Genomic DNA, 25,364 nt, shown 5'->3' on the forward strand with positions numbered 1-25,364 from the left:
CGTTGTGGACTTTTGTGCCGCAAAGGTCAATCAAGGACACGGAACGTGAGTGCTTCTGTTAATTGCCTCCCTTCCTTCAGCGCCACAGGAGAGGGAATTGATTTTTATGCACTATTATCTGTGAGCGGATGACACCCCAGCCTCTCTTCCTAACCTTGGCACCAGATCAGATTTTAGCCTATGTATTGAAGAAGCAGAGGTACTGCCCTCACTCCTCCATGCACCCATGACTCAGAGCAGGGTTTCTTCAGCTGGGATGAAGGGATTAAGAAATAAAAGCATCAGTATTGTTGACAAGAAGAGGAAGCTCCTGCATGTTCGTACCCAGTCCCATTTACCTCGTTGTTTGGTTTTAGAATGCTGAAGCTGGAGCTGTGGGCGTGGCTTAGTTGTAGGGTGCTTGGCTAGCTTGTTATATATATATATATGTATGTCTTGAGTTTGCTCCTGAGCTCTACATACATACACATGCACAGAATGAGCCCATTCTTCCTCAGGTACATAGGAAGGTGTATGTTTTCCAATAAAATGATCTCTACACAGAAATAAAGGGGTAGCTCTATAAAAGATATGACAATGAAAAAAAGTACCAAAACTAGAATGGCAGAGCCTATAGAATACAGATAAGGAATTAAATACTGTATTCAACTCGACATCTACATTTCGATTTTATTTTCTTCATGGGTTTGCTTAGGTCAGCTGACATCTTCAATATAAATGTGTTATAGGAAAACTATTTGACAAATAATAGCAAAAATATTGGGTTCCTTTAGACTTTTCCTTCCTTCACTTTTTTCTCCTTTTGTGTGACAGAGTCCATAATGCAAGAGGAAATAAAAGTGTTAAAAAACCAAGACTAAGTCTCATGGGTGGGTCTGTCTCTGTGAATGGAAATATTCTGCCTTTGTGGTTCAGTGGGATACCTCATAATGAATCAGATCAAGCACAATTTTCAGTCTAATGTGTCCCGGTTAAGAGGCAGAACCCTTGACTCTCAGTCTAACTGGCCTTTAATATTGGAGTTGTTGTTTTTTTTTTTCTTTTTTTTTTTTTTTTTTTGGCCAGTCCCGGGCCTTGGACTCAGGGCCTGAGCACTGTCCCTGGCTTCTTCCCGCTCAAGGCTAGCACTCTGCCACTTGAGCCACAGCGCCGCTTCTGGCCGTTTTCTGCATATGTGGTGCTGGGGAATCGAACCTAGGGCCTCGTGTATCCGAGGCAGGCGCTCTTGCCACTAGGCTATATCCCCAGCCCTGTTGTTTTTTTTTTAAAGAAAGTAATAGACCTGTTTAGGATATCCTGCATCTTTTGAGGCCTGCAAATACTAGTATGTGTCTTTGCTAAGATCTACTGAGGGAGAAGTTAACTACTTCATTGTTTGGAAATGGAAATATCAAGTTCTATAATCAGATTCCAAAGCAATGAGAACAAACAAGGGAAAGCGATAAGGGAAAATCCTGTTAATGCTAAAAGACAGGGGTGATGGTGGATTTTTTTTTCCTACAGGAAAGGGTAATACTGATCTTGGGAGAGTCTTCTTTGAGGCAAAAAAGCCCTGAGTTGGCTTTTCCCAAATCAAATAACATTTTCTTCTGAAATGTCTTGGGGGAGAAAGGAACTTTCAATGGCTAGAGTTTGCAATGGCTTCGTTTTCCACAAACGGAGGACAGTACATTGGGGGTAAACACCGATGTTTCCCACCAAAAGAGGGTGTCTTTGCTGTATGATGTCACTCTATAACATCACAGAATGACTTGAGTGGGATGAGAGAGCGTGCTAATGAGGGCATGACACTGTCGATCACAGACTCCATTCCAGGGTTGCTGGAAGCTTTCAGAAAGCAATGTGGAGACTGGGCTAGGCAGCACAACTCCCTGTCCTTCCCTGGAACTGCCTTCACATTCAATTACTTAGGAACAAGGCTTTGGGGAGCATGCCTACACTCTGCAAGTTTACAGTATGAGATCTTCTATTTAATTACATGGCTGGATAATGTGATTCCACTTTAATTCAACTAGCACTGGAATTTCCATTGAAAATAGCACAAGGCTTCCTTATGCATAAGATAATGTGTTGACTAGAGTCCTACTTGACTAGCTCCAGAAAACGAGCAATTCAAGTCTCTATATAGTAACATTGGTTTACAGTGTAAGGGCCTTGTGTGCTACTATTAAGTAGATGATTTTTACATTGTATATCCCACTTCCATTGATCTAAAATGTGCTGTGAATATATGATGCTTTTAAAATGTCTTTTGTTTTCAGGCCCCTGGTTCGATCTGTTCCGTACCAATGCACTGATCCAATGAGCCTCAGCTTTTAAACGACAGTCTAGTCTTGTCCCATCATTGAATCATATAATGTGGGATGTACATGACTTGATAGAAGGTGGGAAAGATTTTGAACACTAAACAGCTTGGGAATTTAAAAATCTGCTGCACTCAGCAATGTTTCACTGAACTTATCATAGATTGGAAGCAGAGAAATCATTGTTATAGCTGTATGATCCCTTCTAAAGGAAAGGAAATTAGTTAGGAACTGAAAAGGAAGAGTAGGAAGGGAAAAAGATTTCAGCTCATAGGCTCTAAATTCTGTAGGCCAAAAGGAATGATGATTGTTCCATACCCATAAATTCAATCCCAAGATGCTCTGCCAATGCAGAAAGTTGACAAAAAAAAGAAAGGGAAAAAGTTTCAGAAAAGAGCAATACACTGCATCCCCAAACACATTACACACGACTACCACGCTGTCTGTGCGTGCACATGGGAACAGGACAAGCGGCGGGAGGGAGAAAGCAGTGTTCATGTATGCCTCCCCAGTCCCTGGGGGAACTCCTGCTTGCAAGAGGTGAGTAAATGCTAGCACATGTCTTTATTAACCCTTAAAAGACTTCACTGAGGGAGGCTGCAGAGCTCTTCAACTCTCCTTGACACTACCCTAGATTGGAAACATTTTCATAAAAATAATTTCTTTCCTACTTAATAAAGGAAAATTCCAAGGAGGAGGTGAATTTTTTTTTCTCTCCCAAAGATACCCAGTGGCAGAGACAGGAGTAAAAGCCAACAGGACAATTATGTGGTCTGAAACTTTCAGCATGCCAGGCTTCATTAAGAGCCTTTAGGTTCAACTCACCATGGTGCTGAGATATCAAGAAGTTCTACCGAGCAGTCCAGGCAGGGAACTCAAAATAGGGGTCTACCTCCAGCCATCCCGGCAGCTCTGAGTCTAGAGACTGCCCAGGTTCAAACAAGGAAATGGATGCTGGAGGAATGAGATAAAGAAAAGAAAAAAAAAAAGATCTCCAGGAGGGACATTTAAAAAAAAATCACAAAAATTGATAGTCCAGTTTCTGGACAGTTCACCAGGTAGGAGGCAGAGGCAATACAGACTGAAACCTACCTTGCCTTCACGTGATCACTGATCTCAGAGAGACCAAGGTGATCTGATAAGATAATTTTTAAATATGTGATGGTGGTGGTTAGCGGTGTTGCTCCTGGAAAAACTTGAGTTTGGGCATGGGAGTGGAAGAGAGAACAGTAGAGGAAAAGTGTGCAGAATTCACTGTGGCTTTAGGTCCTGCCTCTGCCATTTACCTGTTAAAGAACTTGGGACAAGGTCATTCCTCATTGATCAAATGCATACGATATTTGCACATATTAGGTAATCTTGTGGCATAGAGACAAACTATAGTACCCTGGGAAATGTACATCTGGAGATGTACCCTGGGTTGCTCACTACATTAAGGTTTTCTTTTGGTTAACTGCATCGCCAGGAAAATTCCAAAAGCTCCTGGGATATAGCCAGAAAAAAAAAAAAGACTTTAAAAGCTTGCAGCCCCTTATAAGAACTGAAGCTTCCAAAATTAATATACAAATAATGGGAGGACGATATCATTGTTTCCTCTGGTGCAGCCCAGTGTCACTCAGACAAAGGACTTGATGTTTTTCAAGTTAAATGAAAAGCTAATGGGTGTAGGATTAATTTGGTTGCACAAGATATTTGCAGTACAGTAATGTATCCCATTCCAAACAAATTTCTCTTGCTTCTGTGCAACATTCACCTAGTCAAATTGACTTTTTTTTCTCATTGTTTTCTTCACACAAACTCTGGCACATCAATATTGAAAAGCTACATTTTCTAAGGAAATGGATAATAAACATTTTTTTCATTTCCTCCTTGAGGGTGTGACCCAATTTTCTTTCTAGAACTCCTCCATTGCTTGCCTTTTCCCTCCTACCAGTCAGTAATAATTTAAGGGTTAAAACCAAGACACATCTAGAGAAACTCTTTCCAGAGAATGATAATTCCATGCCTACATGAACACTGCTAACAGTCTATATTAGTTGCATAGAAAGCTTGGTTAAGTCATCAATAAAATTAGTAGCATGCCCATGCATACATATCACTGTATTTACAGTTTTCTAGGTAAGCCTGTGAGTCTAACTCTAATTTGATTTTGAGGGAAGTCATTCATATCAGGAAACTCCAATTTCAAATAATTCAATGGGAAATTGGTACTTAAAACTGGAATCACTTCTGGCCATACAGCCTAACAAGGAAACAAGCAGAGGAAACATGCACCAGTCATTCTAGACACAGAGCGAATGCTGCTCTAATTGATTCTTGCTACTGGTAGCCACATTTCTTTCAATGTAAGTCACAAAAGCAGAATATGCAAACACTTTCCTTTTTAGGAAGAGGTTATTTCTTCTATCTGTTCTGTTTAATCTAATGTTGGAGTGGGCTCATTCCGTATCACCTGCTTCCTTGGTGAACTTCTGCCTAGCCACTAGGTTTTTAAATTAAATTAATAATTCAAAACCACAAAGGTTACTGTAAACAATTTAGTTTCCTTTTCTACATGAGATTTCCTGCCATGCCCTAAGTAATATAAAAAATTAATTTACAGAGTCGTCAGAAACTATTAAATATTGACTCAGTAATCCTATGCCTTAGGATTTTATAATTGCTTGAAGATAATTGATTAACCTAGAGGTTAATTTAAATTTCCAGTTGCATTAGAAAAAAAAAGAGAATAACTTTCCTTAAATATGTGTGTGTATATATATGTATATATACATGTATACATACACACTAAAATGATAGCTTCTGTTAAAATTTGAAGACACTGAGGATTTTATTTTTTAATATTGTGGGCCTATTTATGTAAACAATCTCAGACTTATGGGATATATTGATTGCTTTTGTTTTCCTCAGAGTTCTAAACAGTTGTATCAAAGCCAATTGTAGTCAGGACCAATTTTGTGTATGGTCTTTAATTTTAGACTTACCTTTATAAATGTGGATACAGTTTTGTTTTCACATATGCCAATCCATAGAATTACTGAGCACTTGGAAATGTCTCCTTATTCCCCAAATTTCATGTGTACGAAAACACACTCAATCACACATACAGTAAAGTTTTCCACTCATTTGGAATTTTGGACAACTTTGTCATGCATGGTCTTTATTCTATTGTTAGCAAAGATATACATATTGGATAAGTACATTATTTCGGCAGGTTTGTAAAACATTTCAAAATGCACAAAATACCTGATGCACTAGTAACCTTTGGTGCAAAACTACTTTTAAAAGTGCCTGATAAGTTTACTCTCAGAATGGGTCTAAAAGTTCTAAGTTGGTATTCTTTTTAAAAATATCCTATAACTCGAGATAATTAGCTGTCACGATCTGTCTCTCTAAATATGAAATACTTGCCCTATATTGACTCTTCTAATTATGGAAGCTATGGAAGCTTTTGCTTTTTTATTTTTGTCCGTTAAGTCTACATGTTAGTTCTTCATTACTTATGCATGCGTGTACACACACAGCCACACGCGTGCACACATAAACACATACATATACGGCCTCACGCTACAAGATGTGAAGCTGACAAAATTTGACAACATTTTCTTGGGAAGTACAATAAATATGTTATATTTCAAGACAAATAGTTGTCTCATGAAATATACATTGGGTCCTTTCTTTCCTATTTTAAATCAGTTTTTACAAATCAATACATGTCCCAGAGGACACGCCAACCAGAATCTCTATATCAAGTTCAATTAATGTGCACATTATGTGTTAATAAACACTTTAAGCTTGTACTTTCTTTTTGAACACTGTTCTTCAGCTCAAAATATGGTTTGGTGATTTTTAAATACATTGGGATTAGGGGCTACCTTTTCCTTTAAATTTTATATTAAGTTTTCCAGACATTATGTCTGCAAACAAACAAATTTTAAAGTAAACTACAGTGGTGATATCTTCTAGCCCTTTTTAGGCTTTATTACTACTTAAACATAAATTTCTTAGGGAAGCAAAATATTTTTCTGAGGGGATTGCAAAAGTGAAAATTGAAAATCCAGATATAAAGGGCAAGACAATGAACTCTTGAAAGCCATGTCTGATTAGAAGGCTCCTGCTTTTCTGACATGAGACATTACTAATGCACAGTCATTACATATTTGGTTCATAAATGTGCTTCCTATCAATCTTTTTTAAATCGGATTAAATATGAATGTTAATTTCCTGATGTCTTCCCAAAGTGTCATTCCAACTTTACTAAATAATTTATTTAAGGAATCACACGTTGGACTTCACAAATACAGAGTGGATATTTTAAAATAATGTCATATGAAGGGGAAAAGATAGCCTAAAATGGAATGAAAATGTCTTTGGTGATCACTGGCAGATGCAACTACATTGTTGTTAGGGAAATAGCTTTATTTAGATAGTTTTTTTTTGTGTTTTTTTTTAAGCTGGGCCCTGACCTTGCACAATGAAATCTTTCTATATGACAGCAAAAATGCAAGAATAACTTATGTTATATTTTCTTCAATTATGAAATATGGTTTTATTGTATTTGTATTGCCACATGGGTTTGCTAGATCCATACTGTTTGAATTCAAATGTGCATTAATGTAAGAAATACAATTCTAAGTTTCCCTTCTATTTTTTACTTTCGATACTCCCTTAAAAACATTAATCTACACATACTGCTTAAATATTTATGCAAATAGCATGACTGTGTTTGCAAGTGTAGCAATGTCAGTTTGCTATTTTTCCTTATGAAAGAAAACGGCCTATGGCATAATCTTTGCTATCTAGTGTATGTAAATATGGATCACTTCATTAAATAAGTAATTATTATGTGTGTAATCTCCCTATAATATGCTACAGATTTATCTGCTAACTTCCATGACTGTTAACATAGCCTTATTCTTTGCATGTAGCACAACAAAGGCCCCTTAAATAGCTTGGGCCATGATCTCATATATATATATTCTCATATACATATATAGTGTAATAGTTATTTGAAATATTTTTTTCTGGGTGAGAAATTGACAGGGCTTGAAAAGTATAACCTAATGTCTGCTATCGAAAATAAAAGATTTAGTTTTTTAGTGGAGAGCACCTATGTATATCAGAAAATGCAATGACTATGACTGTTATCATGGTAGATTTCTTATCTGAGAGTTTACAGGCAAGCTCTGCTAACTCTTGTTCTAAATGCGTAACTAAATGGAGTCCATTTCCATCACAATGTTCTAAAAAATTTCAGAACCAAAAGTTGTAATCATACTCCACAAGGGAAGGACAAATGCATTTTTAAAAGTGCATAGTTGACTTCTCCTTGTAACTAAATACAATAGAAAGTGGATATTTTAGAAATAATCTTAAAAAATCACAAAGCCACAGATATCCATTTGATTTTCCCAGTTCTGAATTCAAAATATGTATATTTATATATTTATTTATTGACACACATATATTGTAAACTTGAGTTGTTATATCTCAAAGTAAAAATATTTTGAAAAGTAACAGTAAACTTTTCTCCTAAAATATCTTTGAAAGTAACATGAAGAAATGCAGATATAGAAAAAATGCTAACATAAAAATGATTGGTTAAACTAGTTTTGAATTACTTATTCCCTAAGAAACATAAATAAAAGCCAGGCTATTTTCTTTGCTGTGAAATGTTTGTCTTTAATTTTCCTTACTCAGTGACTTTTTAAAAATGCCTACATGCAAACTGTTTGGTTAATGAAGAGAAACATCTGAACTCTTTTTATGATGTTTATTTGTTATAAATTACACACTGGGCCAAAATGAACTTACCATCATTTCAAATGCATAATTGTTACAGTGTATCAACAGCCCTTTCAGGAAGGTGACATTAGATACAGGAGATGGACTGTTCTGTGGGATGATTTTTATTTTACCAATACAAGTGAGACTTTTAAATGCATTTATTATATCATTTCACTTCTTCATATGGACTGTCAATGTGCATCACATTCTGCAGTATCACTTTCAGAAACATCCGGAGCCTTACACTCCTATCAGTTACCTCAAAGCCAACTAGTCACAAACAGAGGAAGTAATACAATGGCGTTTGTTAATGTTCTCATGCGACAGGCAGAGGCAGCCACTGTTAGGCCTGGTAAAACACATCTAGCTCTAGGTGAATCTGAGGGACGATGCAGCAACAAGAAAGCAGCACCGACTGAGCATGCTCCTATTCAGGCAGAGACAGAAAGGGAGTGGACGTACTGTAGAAGCTGGCCATTACGTAGTTTTGGCAGCGATCACCAGTAAACTCATTTGGGCACCTGAGAGAAGAAACAAAAAACAATGGTAGAAAAAAACAGAGAAAAAAGAGAAGAGGTGAATATATGCTAGAAAGAAGCTCCTTCAGTGTCATTTGACTGACCTTGGTGAGTTCACTCTCAGGAACAGAATCTTTGTCCTAATCATGGCTTTCCGACCGCGCGGCATTTCCTCCAAAATGGAGACAAATTTGGACGAAATGGAAAGGCCCTACCTAGCATTTGCTTTCTTTCAAAGGGAGCCATGTTTCATTCTCCTAGTTTTCTACTAGGTCGCTTTGTTCAGATGTTGGAAGGAGATGACCACCGTGTCTGCTCATCCCGGTTGGCCATTCTCCACTCTTGGGGAGAGACAGCTAAGCACGAAGCTCAGTGAATGGGGAGTGGGTTTATGCCGTGAGTGTTTCAACCATAATTAGCACAAATGGATTCCATTGCAACTGAGTTGTAAAAGCACCAAGTGGTAGTGATTGTTGCTGTAGTTTTGGGGAGAAAGCAAATTTCAGATTATTTTTAACATACTTTCTTGGTTTTGGATTTTCATGGGCACATTCTCAGTACATCTTGCTCCAGTGAATCCAGGTTGGCACCTAAAGGGCAAAAATGTGATAAGCAATAGAATGCCAAAGACACTGAACTTTCAGACTGGCATTTGTTTCCTCCTATGGAATATGGAGATTCCTAAAATTGACCTGGTACTGAACAACATAGAGAAAAAAAGAAAAGACACCACACTGAAGTAACCATGTGCCATGAAAACTGTGGGTGACCAAGTTTGGTTGTTTGCTTCCATCTTCAAAAGACACCTTGTGTGAAATCTCACTAGAGTGAGGCTGGATGGTGGCTCTCAACCTCCCTTCTAACTTCGTACCCATCCTTGCTGGGTTCAAACACTGCCTATGACAAGCGCTCCCTGGTTCTGCCTGGGACTTTTCCATTAGATGGTCTTGAACTTTTATTACCCAACTGTGTACTTGTTTCTTAGCTACTTTCTCAATTGTAAGTAAAACAGTTAAATAATAAAAGTCAAGCATTTTTATACTCTAGAGATGACTGAGAAGAAATTTACAGTCCTTGTTTTTTTTTTTTAAAGATACTGTGAATTCATTCTTATTTGTGATGTTGAGAGATAGTAGATTGTCACTTGACCCAGTTGTTCCAAATCAAAGACAAGTACATTTTTAAAGAAATTACTCTTCTACAAAAGTATTTAGTGATGCCACTTTGCATGTAAGGTTAAAAAAAAGCTAGAAATCACATATAATTTATATTTACTCGCATCCATCTACCTGCCCAAATTCTACATTCTGGACATAATACTATTCCTAAGGCCATGCAGTAGGGCTTTATAATAAGTCCTTTATCGTTAATCTTTTTTATGTTGCTATTATTTTAGTATTTAAGCATTTTAGATTAGATTCACTTTACCCAATATTATGCGTCAATAAACCACCATTGAAGGGTTCTAGAAAACAAATATACTGATAGGTTAAAAAATCCTTATTTGACTACTTCATACTTGTCATTTTTTTTGGCCAGTCCTGGGCCTTGGACTCAGGGCCTGAGCACTGTCCCTGGCTTCTTCCCGCTCAAGGCTAGCACTCTGCCACTTGAGCCACAGCGCCGCTTCTGGCTGTTTTCTATATATGTGGTGCTGGGGAATCGAACCTAGGGCCTCGTGTATCCAAGGCAGGCACTCTTGCCACTAGGCTATATCCCCAGCCCCCATACTTGTCATTTTTAATAGTTCATCATAACCACGCAAAGCACCTGCCTGGCAGTAACTACCTGGTGACTTTTACACAACTCTTTATCTCTGGAGTAAATAAGAACCAACAGTATCATTCTGACATCAAAGAGTTATGGATAAAACTGGTTTGTTTTTTTCCTAATATAGGAGTTACTTCTTTCCTGTTCAAGCCAAACTCAATACGAAAAATTTTATCATATGATTTGGGACAGGAAATACCTTACTTCAAGAAGAATAGCTGTGACATAAAATACTAGCAGTTTCTTATCTTTTGCCCCATAAGAAGTGTGCTGTACAATTATGATCATAAAGAATAATCAATAAGCTTAAACAACAAACACCTTGTATTGGACTCTTTCAGAACTGTACAAAACACATATATACAAAAGAACTGATTATTTTTGCTTTAAATACATTCTCTAAAGGAAATAAGAGGAACATCTACCTAGAAAAATGTCAGTATGAAATAGGACCTGTGGGATAAAGATATTAGCTTGTAACCAGGACTATAGATTCATACAGGCATATTCTGTATTTAAGTAAGTAATTCCAGAATTAAGAATATACACCATTTAGTTTTATCTCTTATTCTTGATAAAATTAAAATGTGTTTACTGAGCACATAGTTCCTAAGAAGAACATGATGTAAAATATATAAATAGACAGAGGAAGAAGGGAAAGATAGAGGGGATGATGGAAGAGAGAGACAGAATGAGAGAAAGGGATACAAAGAGTGAATATATATAAATCATATATATTATTCATGTTATACATGTAATATATAATATGATATAATATATGGCACATATGTATATTATATGCAATATAATATAAATATATTATATGTATCTATATTATATACTATATTACATATAAAATATTTATTGTATTGTTTATATGTTTGTATAAATATAAATTATCTATTTATCTAAACATGAGAGAGTGCACTTGAAGTGATAAATACCCTTATTATTTTATTTCAGGACCATGAAATCTGAGGACTCATGAGTTCCTTGAAAGAAAAAAATGCATTTATTAGGAAACTGTCATTCTGGTACTCTTCTTTGCCTGATCTGTGATTAAGGGGCAGATGTCAACTACATAAATTGGGTCAAAATAATTTTCTAATTGTTTTGAACTTCTTGTGTTTCCTGGGAAGGTAGCATTGTAGGAGGATGGTTTATAAGACCACGGGGAATCTCTGGAGTACTGACACTCAAATGACGCGCAGTACACAAATCCTTGTCAGAAATCCTCAGTATTATCTGACCCAGAGCTAGCCTTTTGCTTAGTTTTGCCTTCACGTGGGAGATGAACTTTCTTAGTTATTTCCTATCGCTAAAAACCTACAAGTAGGCCAGTTGTGACTCCCATGTGCAACTGTCAGCACCGCCGAGGAAAATTCAGACTCACCGGCTTCAGTCCAGAATTACAGGGAGGAATCTTCATTTTAACAATACCCTCTATAAATCTGTATGCGCATTAAAGCTGCAGATGTAAGAGTTCTGAACTAGGATTATGGAAGCACAGGCTCTCTGCTGTTCCTCTACAGTATCATGCTGTTTGGACTTTTGGTTCTATGAGGTCTAAATTTTTCCTCTTAAAAAAAATGAAAGAATTTCAGGTTCTTGGGGTGGGAATGTGGCCTAGTGGCAAGAGTGCTTGCCTTGCATACATGAAGCCCTGGGTTCAATTCCCCAGCACCACATATACAAAAATGGCCAGAAGTGGCGCTGTGGCTCAAGTGGCAGAGTGCTAGCCTTGAGCAAAAAGAAGCCAGGGACAGTGCTCAGGCCCTGAGTCTAAGGCCCAGGACTGGCCAAAAAAAAAAAAAAAAAAAAAAGAATTTCAGGTTCTTTAAAAGAATCTGAATAGGGCTGGGGATATAGCCTAGTGGCAAGAGTGCCCGCCTCGGATACACGAGGCCCTAGGTTCGATTCCCCAGCACCACATATGCAGAAAACGGCCAGAAGCGGCGCTGTGGCTCAAGTGGCAGAGTGCTAGCCTTGAGCGGGAAGAAGCCAGGGACAGTGCTCAGGCCCGGAGTCCAAGGCCCAGGACTGGCCAAAAAAAAAAAAAAAAGAATCTGAATAAAAAGATTATACTCATACCAGTGAAGTTCAAGGCTCACCTTAATACTCACAATCTCTACTAGAATAACACAACATCACTTCTCCTTAATGATCTACTACTCAGGGATAGAGAACTCAAGACTCTTCAAGAACCTTCTGTGGGGAGTGAGGGATGTAACTTAGTGATAGAGTGCTTATCTACCTACTATGTGCCTTGAATTTGCTGCCTCAAAGCGCAAAGCAACAGAAGTGATTAACACTATTTTTGATAGCAGACTGTTAAGACTATCGTAGAGCAAAATCAAAGTATTTAACTGACATCTAGAGCCAAGTGAGATGGAAGAAAGCATTAGGACAAAATGGATTTCTGCTGCATGAACTGCGGACTTCCCTGACTGAAGAGAATCAGGTGGAGAGAGAGACAGGCTCATCCCGAGCTGTGGTAAGGTTTTACAGAAGTGCTCCTTACAGGCTGGGGATATAGCCTAGTGGCAAGAGTGCCTGCCTCGGATACACGAGGCCCTAGGTTCGATTCCCCAGCACCACATATACAGAAAACGGCCAGAAGCGGCGCTGTGGCTCAAGTGGCAGAGTGCTAGCCTTGAGCGGGAAGAAGCCAGGGACAGTGCTCAGGCCTTGAGTCCAAGGCCCAGGACTGGCCAAAAAAAAAAAAAAAAAGAAGTGCTCCTTACACAACAGGGAAGCTGGATTCTGACGCGTATCTACCACATACGTGAAACATCCAGTAGGTCACTTTCCCGGAAGGTAAGAATGTTACCGGTTTGATCTCTCCTTTTTTTCTCTTTTTCTTGTTTGAACATAAAGAAGTATTCCAGAGACCAAAGAATGAAACCAGAAGCATGCAGAAAGTGCTTTCAGGTTGACAGATGTGCTCTGGGCATCCTCTCTCTCTCTCTCTCTCTCTCTCTCTCTCTCTCTCTCTCTCTCTCTCTCTCATTATTGTAAAGTTGATACAGAGGGGTTAGTTACATGAATCAGATAATAGGGGGAAGGGGAGACAGTTGATATCTTTTTTGAACATGATTTGGAGTTTATTTATTAGCTAAATCTATGGACTTGAATGAGAATCAAGCACCTGTTATAGTTTCAAAAATATGTAAACATACATGTTAGCTTCCTTGATCAGATTAGAAGATAAATTATCTTTGATGAATACATTCAAGCTGAGCACTGGTGGCTCATGCTTATAATTTTGCTCAGGAGGCTGAGCTTTAAGGATCATGGTTCAAAGCCAGCCCAGAAAGGGAAGTCTGTGTGATTCTTATTCCAACTCGCTACCAAAAAAGCTGGAAGTGGAATTGTAGCTCAAATGGTAGAGCACTAGCCTAAGCACCCAGGCTCTAAGTTCAAGCCCCGGGACTGGCACTAAATAAATAAATAAACAAACGAATAAATGAATTCAGTATTTGCTCTTAATAGGATGATCTTTGTTCTGTTTCTGTGCTGAATGGATTGAAAATTCAGTTTGTGTGGACTTGCATGTGTGTTTCCTATGAACCTGCCATGTCTCCGCCTCCAGTCTCCCTTCTCCCAGGCTCTGGGGGAGGATTCTCCTCGGCTCCTACACCCTACCTTCTCCCAACTCTTTCACTGTACTTACTGTGTTAAACGGAACCTTAGATCAGACTGTAGCACGAAAAGATCCTTTCATAATTAAACTGATTTGCTAAGGGCAGCTCAATCCTGAACATCTGTCTTTTATCTTTATAGTTAGAGGAAAGCTCTCTTCTCTTGACTTCCAGAAATGTTTCATGGGAATTTCCTGAACTCTGCTCACAAATTTCCTTCCTCAAGTAAAACCTCTTAACATTGCACTTACAACTAGAAAAATGATTATAATCCTTTTAAGGGTGAGTCTATTGTCTCAAATTTAAATCTTGTTACTGAAACACTGAGTCTAGGATTCAATGAAGCAATACCACATAGACACCGAGAATTCTTCCCAGTAACAGTCAGGTGAAAACTGATGTTTGTTTAGGGCCTACAACTTGAGTCACATCCCTAACCCCTTTCTGGCTTTAGTAAGTTCTCAGGTAGGATCCAACTTTAGGAAGAACCACACCTGGCTTGTTCTTTGACACAGGATCTTGCTACCAGTTTTAGCATTGTCTTTCTTCGGGCTGTCCTCAAACTCTGACCTTCCTATCTCTGCCTCCCTAGTAGGGATTATATTTATGAGTCACCACACATACCCAAGACCCTGCTGTGTTTTAAAACACATTGTCTTCAAAGTGTCCTTTATTATTACACAAAATTAAGTATAACATGAAATGAAATTCATTTCATTTTTTGAGCGAAATCCATATTAAGTCAACCTACAAACTGAGGAATGTTCAAATTTACCTTATCCCAGAATCTATGTATGACTGACTTAGTATTATGTGTCTAGTTTGTACATGTGTGACTCAAAGCTTGGCATTAGTTGTAAGATACAGTCTTTCTTTCAGACATTAAGCAATTGTTAATAATAAGTTCTGTATAACCTTTTAAACCACGATAATTTTAGAAGTACTGGCAATCACATTCAATTGTTTAATTAAATTAACAAATCTAATCACTTAATCCACTATAAAATTATTTTAATATCAATGATATAGTGTGAATAATCAGATATGCTTACCATGAAATCAATCATGGATGCAGGTATTTTGAGAATCAGCTTCATGTCTGGTGTATTTTTATACTCTAATTGAAGAAATTATTTACTAGTTTTTGGTGGAGACTCCAGACATAGTCAATGATATTCATAGACTTCTATAAATATAGAAACTGCTGGTTATACAGGATTGGCCTTTTTTTTTATATAAATCATTAATCACATAATGGTTGACCTATCAACTGTCGTAGATTTCCTTCCTGTTTCTTTCTTTACTTCTTGATTCTTCTTTATTAGGTCATCCCTTGAGCAAGCAAGGAGAAGGGCAAAAGTCTATACTTTTTCTCACTTTGGTCATGGGTCCACAATGAAATATTTGGACAATCTTAAAAGTGCTTTGTCAAAAAAAAAAAAAAAAGATAGTCCCTATTGTCTTTTGGCTTTTCCTCAATAGTAGCTGTGGTATTTCCATTTATAACTGTAGAGCAGCTGAAGTTATACTTGTTGCCTACATTTACAAATATCAAAGGCTAGAAATGTCAACAAGCATACTGAGAAATAGTGGTAGGTCTGTGTTAGATGTCAAGGGCTCTTGCCGTCACTTTGTAAACTTGAGTTGGCAACGTATATATATCAGCTCAAAGTGCCAGTCTGCTTTCATACTGTATCCTACTGCAAACACTGATTTTTCTCATCCCTCAGCTAGCACTCTGGCCAGAACTCGCCTACTCGCTGGCTGACTATCTGTGCTGTAGATTATTATTATTTTTCCCAAATGTATTGTTACTATTAGTCTGCATTTTTCCAAGATGAATCTTATTCTGTTATCAGTCTTGAAGTGAAGTTACTTGAGACTTGTATATGCTTTTCTAATTTGTGTTTTAGGGTTCTTTACAGTGTCACCTGCAAAAGCCATTTGTTCCCTCAAGAGAGTGCCCTCTTCAACATCATTAAAGAAAAGATGAAATATAAACATGTTCCAATGTTTCCTTCAGATGCAAGCTACACTTCCTTATCACTATTCAGATGCTAGCCCTCCCCCCTTTCTTTTTTCTTAGGATCCCCAGACTAGTTTTTGATTCATGAGATAAGAGGATACGTGTAGTAGCCCCATAGGACTCATGGGTAAACATTCACACGACACACACATGAAATTGTCCTGGATCTCAAATGTGGTGTTCCAATAGCTAGGACAAATAAAATAATCCTAGCTGTGAAGGGGAGTATTTATAAACGAACTCCTCTGGCTTTGAACTTTGGTGCCCTTCCTCAAGCTCTATTTGCACAGCTTGCTCTGAAATGTACATCTGCAGACAGAAACCCTCACCAGTGTTTATCCAACATGACGTATCCTCAAATTGGGGGTCAAACAATCTCATCGGATATAGGATCAATCCACATCCCATACATCTCCATGGCACGGTGACACAATGACATATTGGCTGCTAATTTGTGGGATGGCCTTCCTCTCTGGAGGATGTCCCGCCTGTTGCAAGGAACAGCTTAGCATTTCCCAGGAGCTTTGTCATTCCATCTCCTCTGCCATCCTGGTTCTACGGCTAAGCATTTGAGTGGTTTCTTTCTCCTTACATCATGCAGTATTACCATTCCAAAATGGTGCATTTTGTTGAAAAATAGTGTCAAGGTGAAGACTACATACCTTTTTGCCTCCCACAGAGCCTCTGAGTACATGAGGTCCCCCCTTGCCATTCCCTTAGCTCCCTAAATATCCTTCAGAGCACATAGCACATCAATAATGTATAATGAAGTCAATTACTTGAAATATGACTGTTCTGTACAATGGCTTGTCTCTAGGAGGCAGAGATCAGTAATGGGTTTGTTCATCTTTTGATCCTCAACAAGAACACAGAGCCTACCTCATGGGAACGCAATAAATGAATTTGGTTGCTTTCTGATTTCATAAGAAAAAGGAAATGAGTTATTCAAAGCACTTCATCAGTGTATCTGACTTCCGGCAAAACTGAACCTAAACTGGTTCCTACAAAAACTAAAGAACTTCTTTCAAGCTACCGTGGTGGGGATGTCCAAGTCTAAATGAGCTCATAAGCATGTAGCAGGATTGTATATACATGGAGAAATTTTTAAAAGAAATAGAAAAAAATTGAAGATGTGGTTGTCTGAAAAGCCCAGTGTCTAGATCCACAAGTATACCATATTTCTCTCATAAATGTGGTTTGATTTTGTTAAAGAACAGAGAGCTGCTCTAGGTAAGTGCAGTGTCTTGGTGGAAGAAACAGCTCTTTCGGCTAGAAATGGAGGGATGTTTGCAGTATGTTCTTACACACGAGAACAAATTCTAGTGCAATATCAAAAGCTACTTTATCGACTCCTGAAATTTCTCCAATCTGTGTGGCTATGAGGCATCACAAGGTACAAAGAGCCATAGAGCTCATAAACTGGCTCCAGCATCCAACTAAGGTGATATATTTGTCTGCTTCACTTCCTAGAATGGAGCTGCTAGTCTGGGTAGGCCTGTGATTCACAGAGAGCATTACTGCCATGTCCATATCAGACTGGTATATTAGAAAGACTCCATGGATGATAAATATATTTATAATGTCTTCTCTAACTTATTCTAGCCATTTCTCTTTCCTTCTTAAATTTTTATTGCCTTAATAACCAGCATTCTCACTGCCTTACGTATGTAACTGTAACCCCTCTGTACATTACTTTGACAATACAAAAAAACAAAAACCCCAGCATTGTGCCATTTGGAATACATTCACTCCTATTGCTTTATTACTTTAGGTATTCATTTTCTTTAGCAGAGTAAGTTCCTAGAGACTGAAGACTTTGGCTTATATTTTCTCTATTTGTGCAATAATGCTAGGCATCTCGCTGTTCCATAGATAAATATTAATTGATATTTCATTTATCAAGTTTCATTTATTATAATGGGTTAATCTAACTACCTCTTAAGCATACGTTTTTCATAACTAGTTCTGTTCATTTTAATAATGTACAATACGATATGAGCCATAGTTTCATAAATATTAATTATACCAAATCAAAAATGTATCTTTGAGAGCCTTTCAAGTATGGCTTCCAAGTATGGTTTGTTTTGTTTCTCATTTCTGCATATATTAAAGGCAATGATAAGAGATATTAGATGCTCTGTCAAGTGTAAGTTATAAAGCTAGCTGGTGGCTCCAATAAATAAAAACTGTTAGAGTGAAATAAAATGAAATATTAGGGATTAAACATGATAACACCATCTGTTAAGACAGGTGTATATATTTTTCCAATGTCTACAGAGAGAATGTAATATTACCATTTCCTTTTTATTACAAGGGGTGAAAAACGTCTTGCCTCCCTAGAGTTAAAAGTTCTAAGGCAGGAATGAAGTCATTTAATTTCGCTGATTCCCTGGAGTAAGAAAATTGGAGAACCTATAACTCCATGTTATAAATAAAGATACTGTCTAGAGAGTTAAGTGGAAGGACTCAAGACAATTCACCAAAAGTGGTTTAAAATCTGAATCCCCTTACACTGAAGCCCCACAAGCCTACTGACCAATAGAGTCGATTTATAAACCTAGCTTGATCTAAAAAAATGGTTTTTAGATTATAAAGATCACACTTAAATTTTCCAAAATAGTTCTTCACTGAAGCTGTTCAGACCAACACGTATAAGAAGGCAAGTAACGAGGAAAATCTGGACAATTTAATGAGCAAATGACCTTGTTTCTTTAAAGCACATGGTTATGCACACTATCAGAGGTTCAACATTGGAACGATTTTTTTTTTCTCATCTTCATATAATCTGGACTAGTCACTCATGTTTTTCCTCTGGATACATTTTAAATTACTGTAGGGAGAGGAGAAGTATAAAAGATGAGAACCACCGCTCACATTTCTACACAGTCCCCAGGGGGAGTCCAAGTAACTAGCAAACCTCTCCTCTGAGAAGTGTTTAACTGGGGTATGGATAATCCATTTGGAACACCTTGTTTTAAGTGGGGAGACGAAAGACATTTGCTGTTAAATTTTCTACCCTAACTCCCAAGAAGACAACAGTGGATTAGGTGACCAGAGAGACTACTTGGAAACTTGCAACCTTGTGGGGTTTCTGAGTCATGTCTTCAGTCAGGGATAAAGTTGGTTTTGAATGATGTGGCTCATGCTTCAGAAATGTTTTTGCTCTAGACTGAGGGGCCATATGGAAACTATGAACTGGCTTCACAGACAGCACCGTGGTGAGCCAAGGCAACATTTTTATGCTTTCTGTTTCTAGTCAAGTGGTCTAGTGAACAATATACTAGTATCATAAGCCATGGCATATTATATAACTTTGTTTAAATTCTGAGTAGTGATTATTTTTAATGCTAGGAAAGTTTTTACTATATGGACTGACCGACCTTCCTTCCTTCCTTCCTTCCTTCCTTCCTTCCTTCCTTCCTTCCTTCCTTCCTTCCTTCCTTCCTTCCTTCCTTCCTTTTGTCTTTCTCTCTTTCCTTTTTTTCCCTCCCTCCCTCCCCCTCCCTCCTTTCCTTTTTTTCTTCCAATTTTCATTTAACAAAAAAATACCTAAATTGTTTTGTATATTAAACACATTCCAATTCCTCTTTCTGCCTTACTTTGATATAGCAACAAAGTCATGGTCCAGAAAAAAAAAATGACACAAAAGCTATTGAAATCATAGTTGTCCAAAATTTTCCTTTCAAAAACATCCTATAATAATTTATAAACATTCTTAAAATGCTCATTACAAAAAGGGAAAGAAAGGAGAAAAGGTAAATGAAAAATAAAAAGAAAAGAAGAGAACAGAGAATTTGCTGAGAACTAGAAGGCAAGCATAAGCCACTAAACAACTAGTCTATTGGATGTGAGGTGCGCCTTCACAATTTGCTGCCTTATTAGAGAAGTACTACACACATTTCTCTTCAAGGTTTCAGAAAACAAACAAACAAAAACCAACCAAGTAGTTTTCTTTCCTGAATTGGACTTAAAATGTAATGAGAAACTGTGTGGGTGAAGAAAAAAAAATGCAGCTGCTGGCCCAATACCAACATGGAACAAATGAACAGCACTTATGTGATTGCATTGTACAGCATGTGGGGGCTACAGAAGAACCGAAATTAATATGTGGACAATAACTGCACTGATTGCTTACAGGTACTCAGAAGTGATGGTATGCACTCACTCAGCTTGGAAATCTTTGCAAAGACTATGATGAAAAATGATCAGATTTCATTATTACAATTAAAATATAATGGTCTCAGATGCCCCCTTTTTTTTTTGGTCCTGGGGCTTGAATTCTGGGTCTGGGCGCTGTCCCTGAGCTCTTCAGCTCTAGGCTAGGATTCTACCACTTGAGCCACAGCACTACTTCCATCAGATGCCCTTCTTAAGAAGTAAAAAAATAGGAGACAAAGATAATATAGGTATAATTGTTGGGGAAGAAATAAGGGAAGTATAATTGAAATGCTTTATTAAATTTATTTTAAGAATTACATTGTATGCCTAAGATTAGGAAAAATAACATTTTCCCCATATAATAAGTAAACCTCATGTTTTACATATTATAATTCTTGGCTTCTGGTATTTTCTATTTTGTTCAGAAAACTACAAGATGTCTCCATTTCAATTCACCAGAATAAATATGTGCTCTATATTCACAGCCAATCAGCTGAACCAAAGATAAAGACAAAATGACATTTAATCTGCTGCAGAGAGATTTGAATAACTTTAATGATTAAAATTAACTGTAAGATTAATTTTAAAATTAAGAAAACAGATCACTCATATGTGAAACAAATCAGGTGTTTTTCCTATATACTCTTTCATTTGGATCTTGCTTTAACATTTTTGCAATGATTAGTTTGGCTTGAACTGTTACCTCCCTTCAAAACTGAGATGGTTTGTAATTGAGATTAAATTTCTACACTTTGGTTCCTAGTCCTCTTTGCACAAACTGTCAGCCTCCATTGATAAAAAAAAATCAACTATACAACCACCAGAACATGCTTCTCTTGTCACTGCTTCCTTCTACTCTTCTAAAAGAGAGCAAGGAGGGGGCTGTTCTGGGGGTCCTAAATGCACAGTCAAGAGGCCTTGTGGGAACGCCAGGAATTCCACTGTACAGCTCAGGGTTCAGCAAATCATTTCCTCCACAACATCACTTGGGTTTAGGATCAGATTTGAAACACATACTTTTTAAGATGCACTTGATTACTAACCAATAGAATCAAGGCTTGTTTAAGACTGGAACACTAGTTGTATACTACCCTACATCTTGCTTGGGACATAATGATTGGCAGAGAGCAAAACCAATGTTGTGTTTTCATCATTTCAATATGACGTGAAACATCCCTTACAGACACCAAATACTACATGTAGAATAAGTAACATGCAAAATCCAAGACATAATAAATTTATGCATTTTAAGGTCCCTCTTAATTTTTATTAAAAGTTTTAGCCATTTAACATATGGATAATATGACTGTTTTATGCTGCCTGATAAGAAAAATATATTTAATACTTATCTTTTTGTCCTATTAGAGCTAGACAGGTGCTCTACTTCTGGAGCCACATCTCCAGCCCTTTTTATTCAGGCTCTTTTTGAGATAGGGTTTCAAACACAGATATGCACTGAAAACCCCAGAGTTTTCTGTTGAACTGGGTACTGTAAACGGTTTTGCATGGGCTGGCCCGGAATTGTGATCTTTAACTACCTCATATAGTGTGGATAACAGGTACATGCCACCTTACGTACAGTTGAGATGGGCCTTTAAGAACTTTGTGCCTTAGTTGGCCTCAAACCTTGATGCTCTTGATCTCAGCCTCATACATCGCTAGGACAATAGGCTTGAGCCTATACCAACTTGCTCTACTCCCTAAGGTCTTTGGAAAGAAAAGGTCCATCCAGACCTGTGAATGACAACAGCGCACCAAAGCATGCTTTCTTCCACAAAGTTTGATGTTACACACACTGAATGCAATTCTGAACACACTCAACTTGCATTTTCTATACTGGGAGCAATATCAACCTAAAGTTTGTTTTGTTTGGTTTTTTTTTGACAATGAGATAATCGCAAGTGTGACAAACACATCAAGAATCTTCTGTCCTTCTGCTTCCTTTAGTGGTCCTATTCATTTTGCAGGTGATCACTGGAGTAAGAGAGGAATATTATCTTATAGCTCAATTCATACACTGCAAAGAGAAGTAGGTAGCTCTTCTGAGTAACAATGAAGAAAAACCATGAGGAAAACAATACGATAAATATGAAGGCAAAAAAGCAAACCAAATCGAACAAAGAAGAAAAACTGAAAACAACTCAAGATAAAAAGAAAACCCACAAAGGCAAAGGCAACCAATAACAACAACAATAAAGCAAACCACACATTGAAAAGAGCAAAAAAAAAATGTCTAGGAACAACAAAGAAAAGATGATGACAACTAATGCGAACGTTTCAAAACACTCTACAAATAAAATAGCATTATTCAACACAATGCAATGAAATTGGAAAAAGAAGCAACAAACCACCTCACAAGACAAGGCAGCGTCATGAGGAGTTAGCAGCTATGGAGATAAGCCACAGAAAGGATTTCTTTTCTTACTTGCACAAGTATCTTGAGGGGTTGGAAAGGTCTTTCACCATGAAGCACTCGCCTCCATTCACACAGAAAGTTTTCTCCTTCTCTGCGCACTTGACGAGATGGCTTGTGCCCGTGGTAGATGTAGACGTGGCTGGATAAAAGATAAAGAAGGGGAAAAGTTCATATCCATTTCCACTCTCTCTTTATAAGGCTTTAATAGTACCTTCTTCTAACAGAAGGAGCTCATATAATTTCCATTGGACTTCACCAATGTGTCAGATTTGACCAACAAGAGCAAGGAAGTAACCACATAGATTGAAATTATACAAATGACATTCTAGTTAATTTATTTTTCTCTTTTTTGTGCTGGCCTGGGGCTGGAATTGCTCAAGGTGAGCACTTTACCTCTTGAACCACAGCTTTACCTCTAGCTTTTTGGTGGGTAAGAGGAGATAGTTGTTTCACAGACTTTTCTCCCTGGGCTGGCTTTGAACCTTGACCTCACAGCTCAGGCCCCTGAGAGCTAGCATTACATGAGTGAGCCACCAATGGTGGGTTTTAATTTGCATGCAATTACATAGGACAGAGGAATCTACCTTTTAAATAATCAGTACTGGATCTTGTAAGGTAGTTGAAATTAGGTGGCCTATGTCATTAAGTAAAACTCATTTTCCAAACAGTCTCAAAGGTGTTGGTACCAAGTCAATTAATGAAGAGTGATTTTGGTAACAATTCTTCAATAGGCTAACCAATTATGTCATTTACTTTAGATAGTATGCTCATGTGAATATTGACTATACGTATCTTAGACAATGTACAGCAAAGGAAAATTCAACATGGCTTATTTGTTCCAAATGAGAAAAATATTTACTAGAATTGGATATATACTAGCATATAATGAAAAAAAGTTACAATTGAGTTTATTATAGTAGCATACAGATCAGAAACCCTTTCTAACATTGCTATATTACTCTAATTTCTATTGTTGAAGATCATTGTTGAATGTCTATTTTCCAACACACTTTTGCTGAAATGGTAAGACCGTCTTACATCTCTAGAAATGTAAAGCACTAGAAATTTTATTTTTATTGTGAATTAGGAGCACAGAAACAAGGCTTAATTCTGATTGTCAATGTCCTCTCGTGTAACCTGCTATTCAGTTGTCAAACTTCATAGTTATGCAAATGACCTCCTCATCTACCTGCCTCAGATACCACAGAACAGGGCTCAAACTACACAAGAAAAAAATTCCTAGCTGACACAGTGCTTACTTAATGATATTAGCAGCATGAGAAGCAAGGTCAGAATCTAGCCAGTGAAAATTCTGTGTACTCTTTCAGAAAAATAAAATCAATCTTGAGATTAAATTAATTTCTTTCCTACTGCCTCATACCTATAGATGTGAATTTCTAGTCTGGCTCATCCATTTCTTATTTATTTATTGTTGGTCATGGGTCTTGAACTTTGGGCCTGTGTGCTGTCACAGGGGCTCTTTTGCTTAAGGCTAGCGCTCTACCACTTTGAGCCACAGCGCCACTTGCGGTTTTCTGGTGGTTCATTGGAGATAAAGTCTCACAGACTTTCCTGTCCTGGCTGGCTTTAAACTGTGATCCTCACATTTCAGACTGCTGAGTATCTGGAATGACAGGTGTAAGCCACCTGGCTCCTCCATTTCTTTTATATTATATTTATGGGAGTGTCAGATGCTCTTTTTAAATGTTTACTTGGCCAACCATACGCTAGTTTTCCATCTTAATCTGCTTTTGCATCATTTCAAAAGCCTATTTTGTTGTGACTTTTGATCTAATTTTGTCTTCCCATCTTGCCTTTATTCTATCAGATGAGATTGATTGTTTCCTAATTCTTCATAGCCTTTTTGTCTCTTGGTCTCCTAAGTTACCCCTCAATTTCTCCATTTAGAAAATAGGCCAATGGCATTTTGGAGGATTCTTGCAATGATTATAATCTATGTGATGAAATCTAGCTTCAAACTAGAATTGGACAAATACTGCCAAGTATTGATATGCAAGGAGGGAAGAATATTAACTTTCGTAGTTAGCAATCAGATTAAAAACCTTTGTGTGCTAGGTACCAGTGGCTAATGCCTGTAACCCTTCTACTCAGGAGGCTGAGATCAGGAAGGTCATGGGCAGGAAGGAAGGAAAGTCTGCTGACCCTTTCTCAACCAATAGCTGGACACAGTGGCATGTTCTTATAATACTAGTTACTTCAGAGGCTAAGACTGGGAGGATGGCCAGTTCTAGGCCAGCTTGGGCAGAAACATCCTTAAAACTCCAACTCAATGCAAAGAAACAGCATGGTGTCATGCACCTGTCATCCAGCTACCACAAAAAGAGAAAAATAGAGCATGGCTCAGGCACATGTCCAGGCCCTTCGCTATAAAGCATCCAGCATATGAAGAACCTGGAGGTGAGGCTCAGTAGCAGAGTGTTGTTACTACAGATAATTAAGAACTGGACTAATACCTTTCCCCTTTCTTTTTTTTTTTTTTTTGGCCAGTTCTGGGGCTTGGACTCAGGGCCTGAGCACTGTCCCTGGCCTCTTTTTGCTCAAGGCTAGCACTCTGCCACTTGAGCCACAGCGCCACTTCTGGCCATTTTCTGTATATGTGGTGCTGGGGAATTGAACCCAGGGCCTCATGTATAGGAGGCAAGCACTCTTGCCACTAGGCCATATCCCCAGCCCCCTTTCCCCTTTCTTGAGGTGCTGGGGACTCAACAGGGATTTCTGTGCACA

At 37.9% G+C, this 25,364-nt stretch overlaps 1 protein-coding gene across 6 annotated transcripts in view; it reads right to left on the minus strand.

Annotated features, from left to right (window-relative positions):
• The window catches only part of Nrg1 (neuregulin 1), a 969,466-nt gene that overhangs the window by 14,624 nt on the left and 929,478 nt on the right, over positions 1 to 25,364 (minus strand). For 2 of the 6 annotated variants that reach the window (XM_048330590.1, XM_048330591.1), the window contains 2 exons: positions 22,629 to 22,758; positions 9,131 to 9,198 (listed from right to left, as the gene is read on the minus strand). In XM_048330590.1, the coding sequence (XP_048186547.1) occupies positions 9,131 to 9,198; positions 22,629 to 22,758 (198 nt within the window). Of the gene's footprint in view, positions 1 to 7,882; positions 8,612 to 9,130; positions 9,649 to 22,628; positions 22,759 to 25,364 lie in introns of those variants that run through there. The other 4 variants (XM_048330595.1, XM_048330592.1, XM_048330594.1 and 1 more) reach the window with 4 other exon arrangements.

This window comes from Perognathus longimembris, chromosome 21 (assembly GCF_023159225.1).
Source record: "Perognathus longimembris pacificus isolate PPM17 chromosome 21, ASM2315922v1, whole genome shotgun sequence".
NCBI lineage: Eukaryota > Metazoa > Chordata > Mammalia > Rodentia > Heteromyidae > Perognathus > Perognathus longimembris.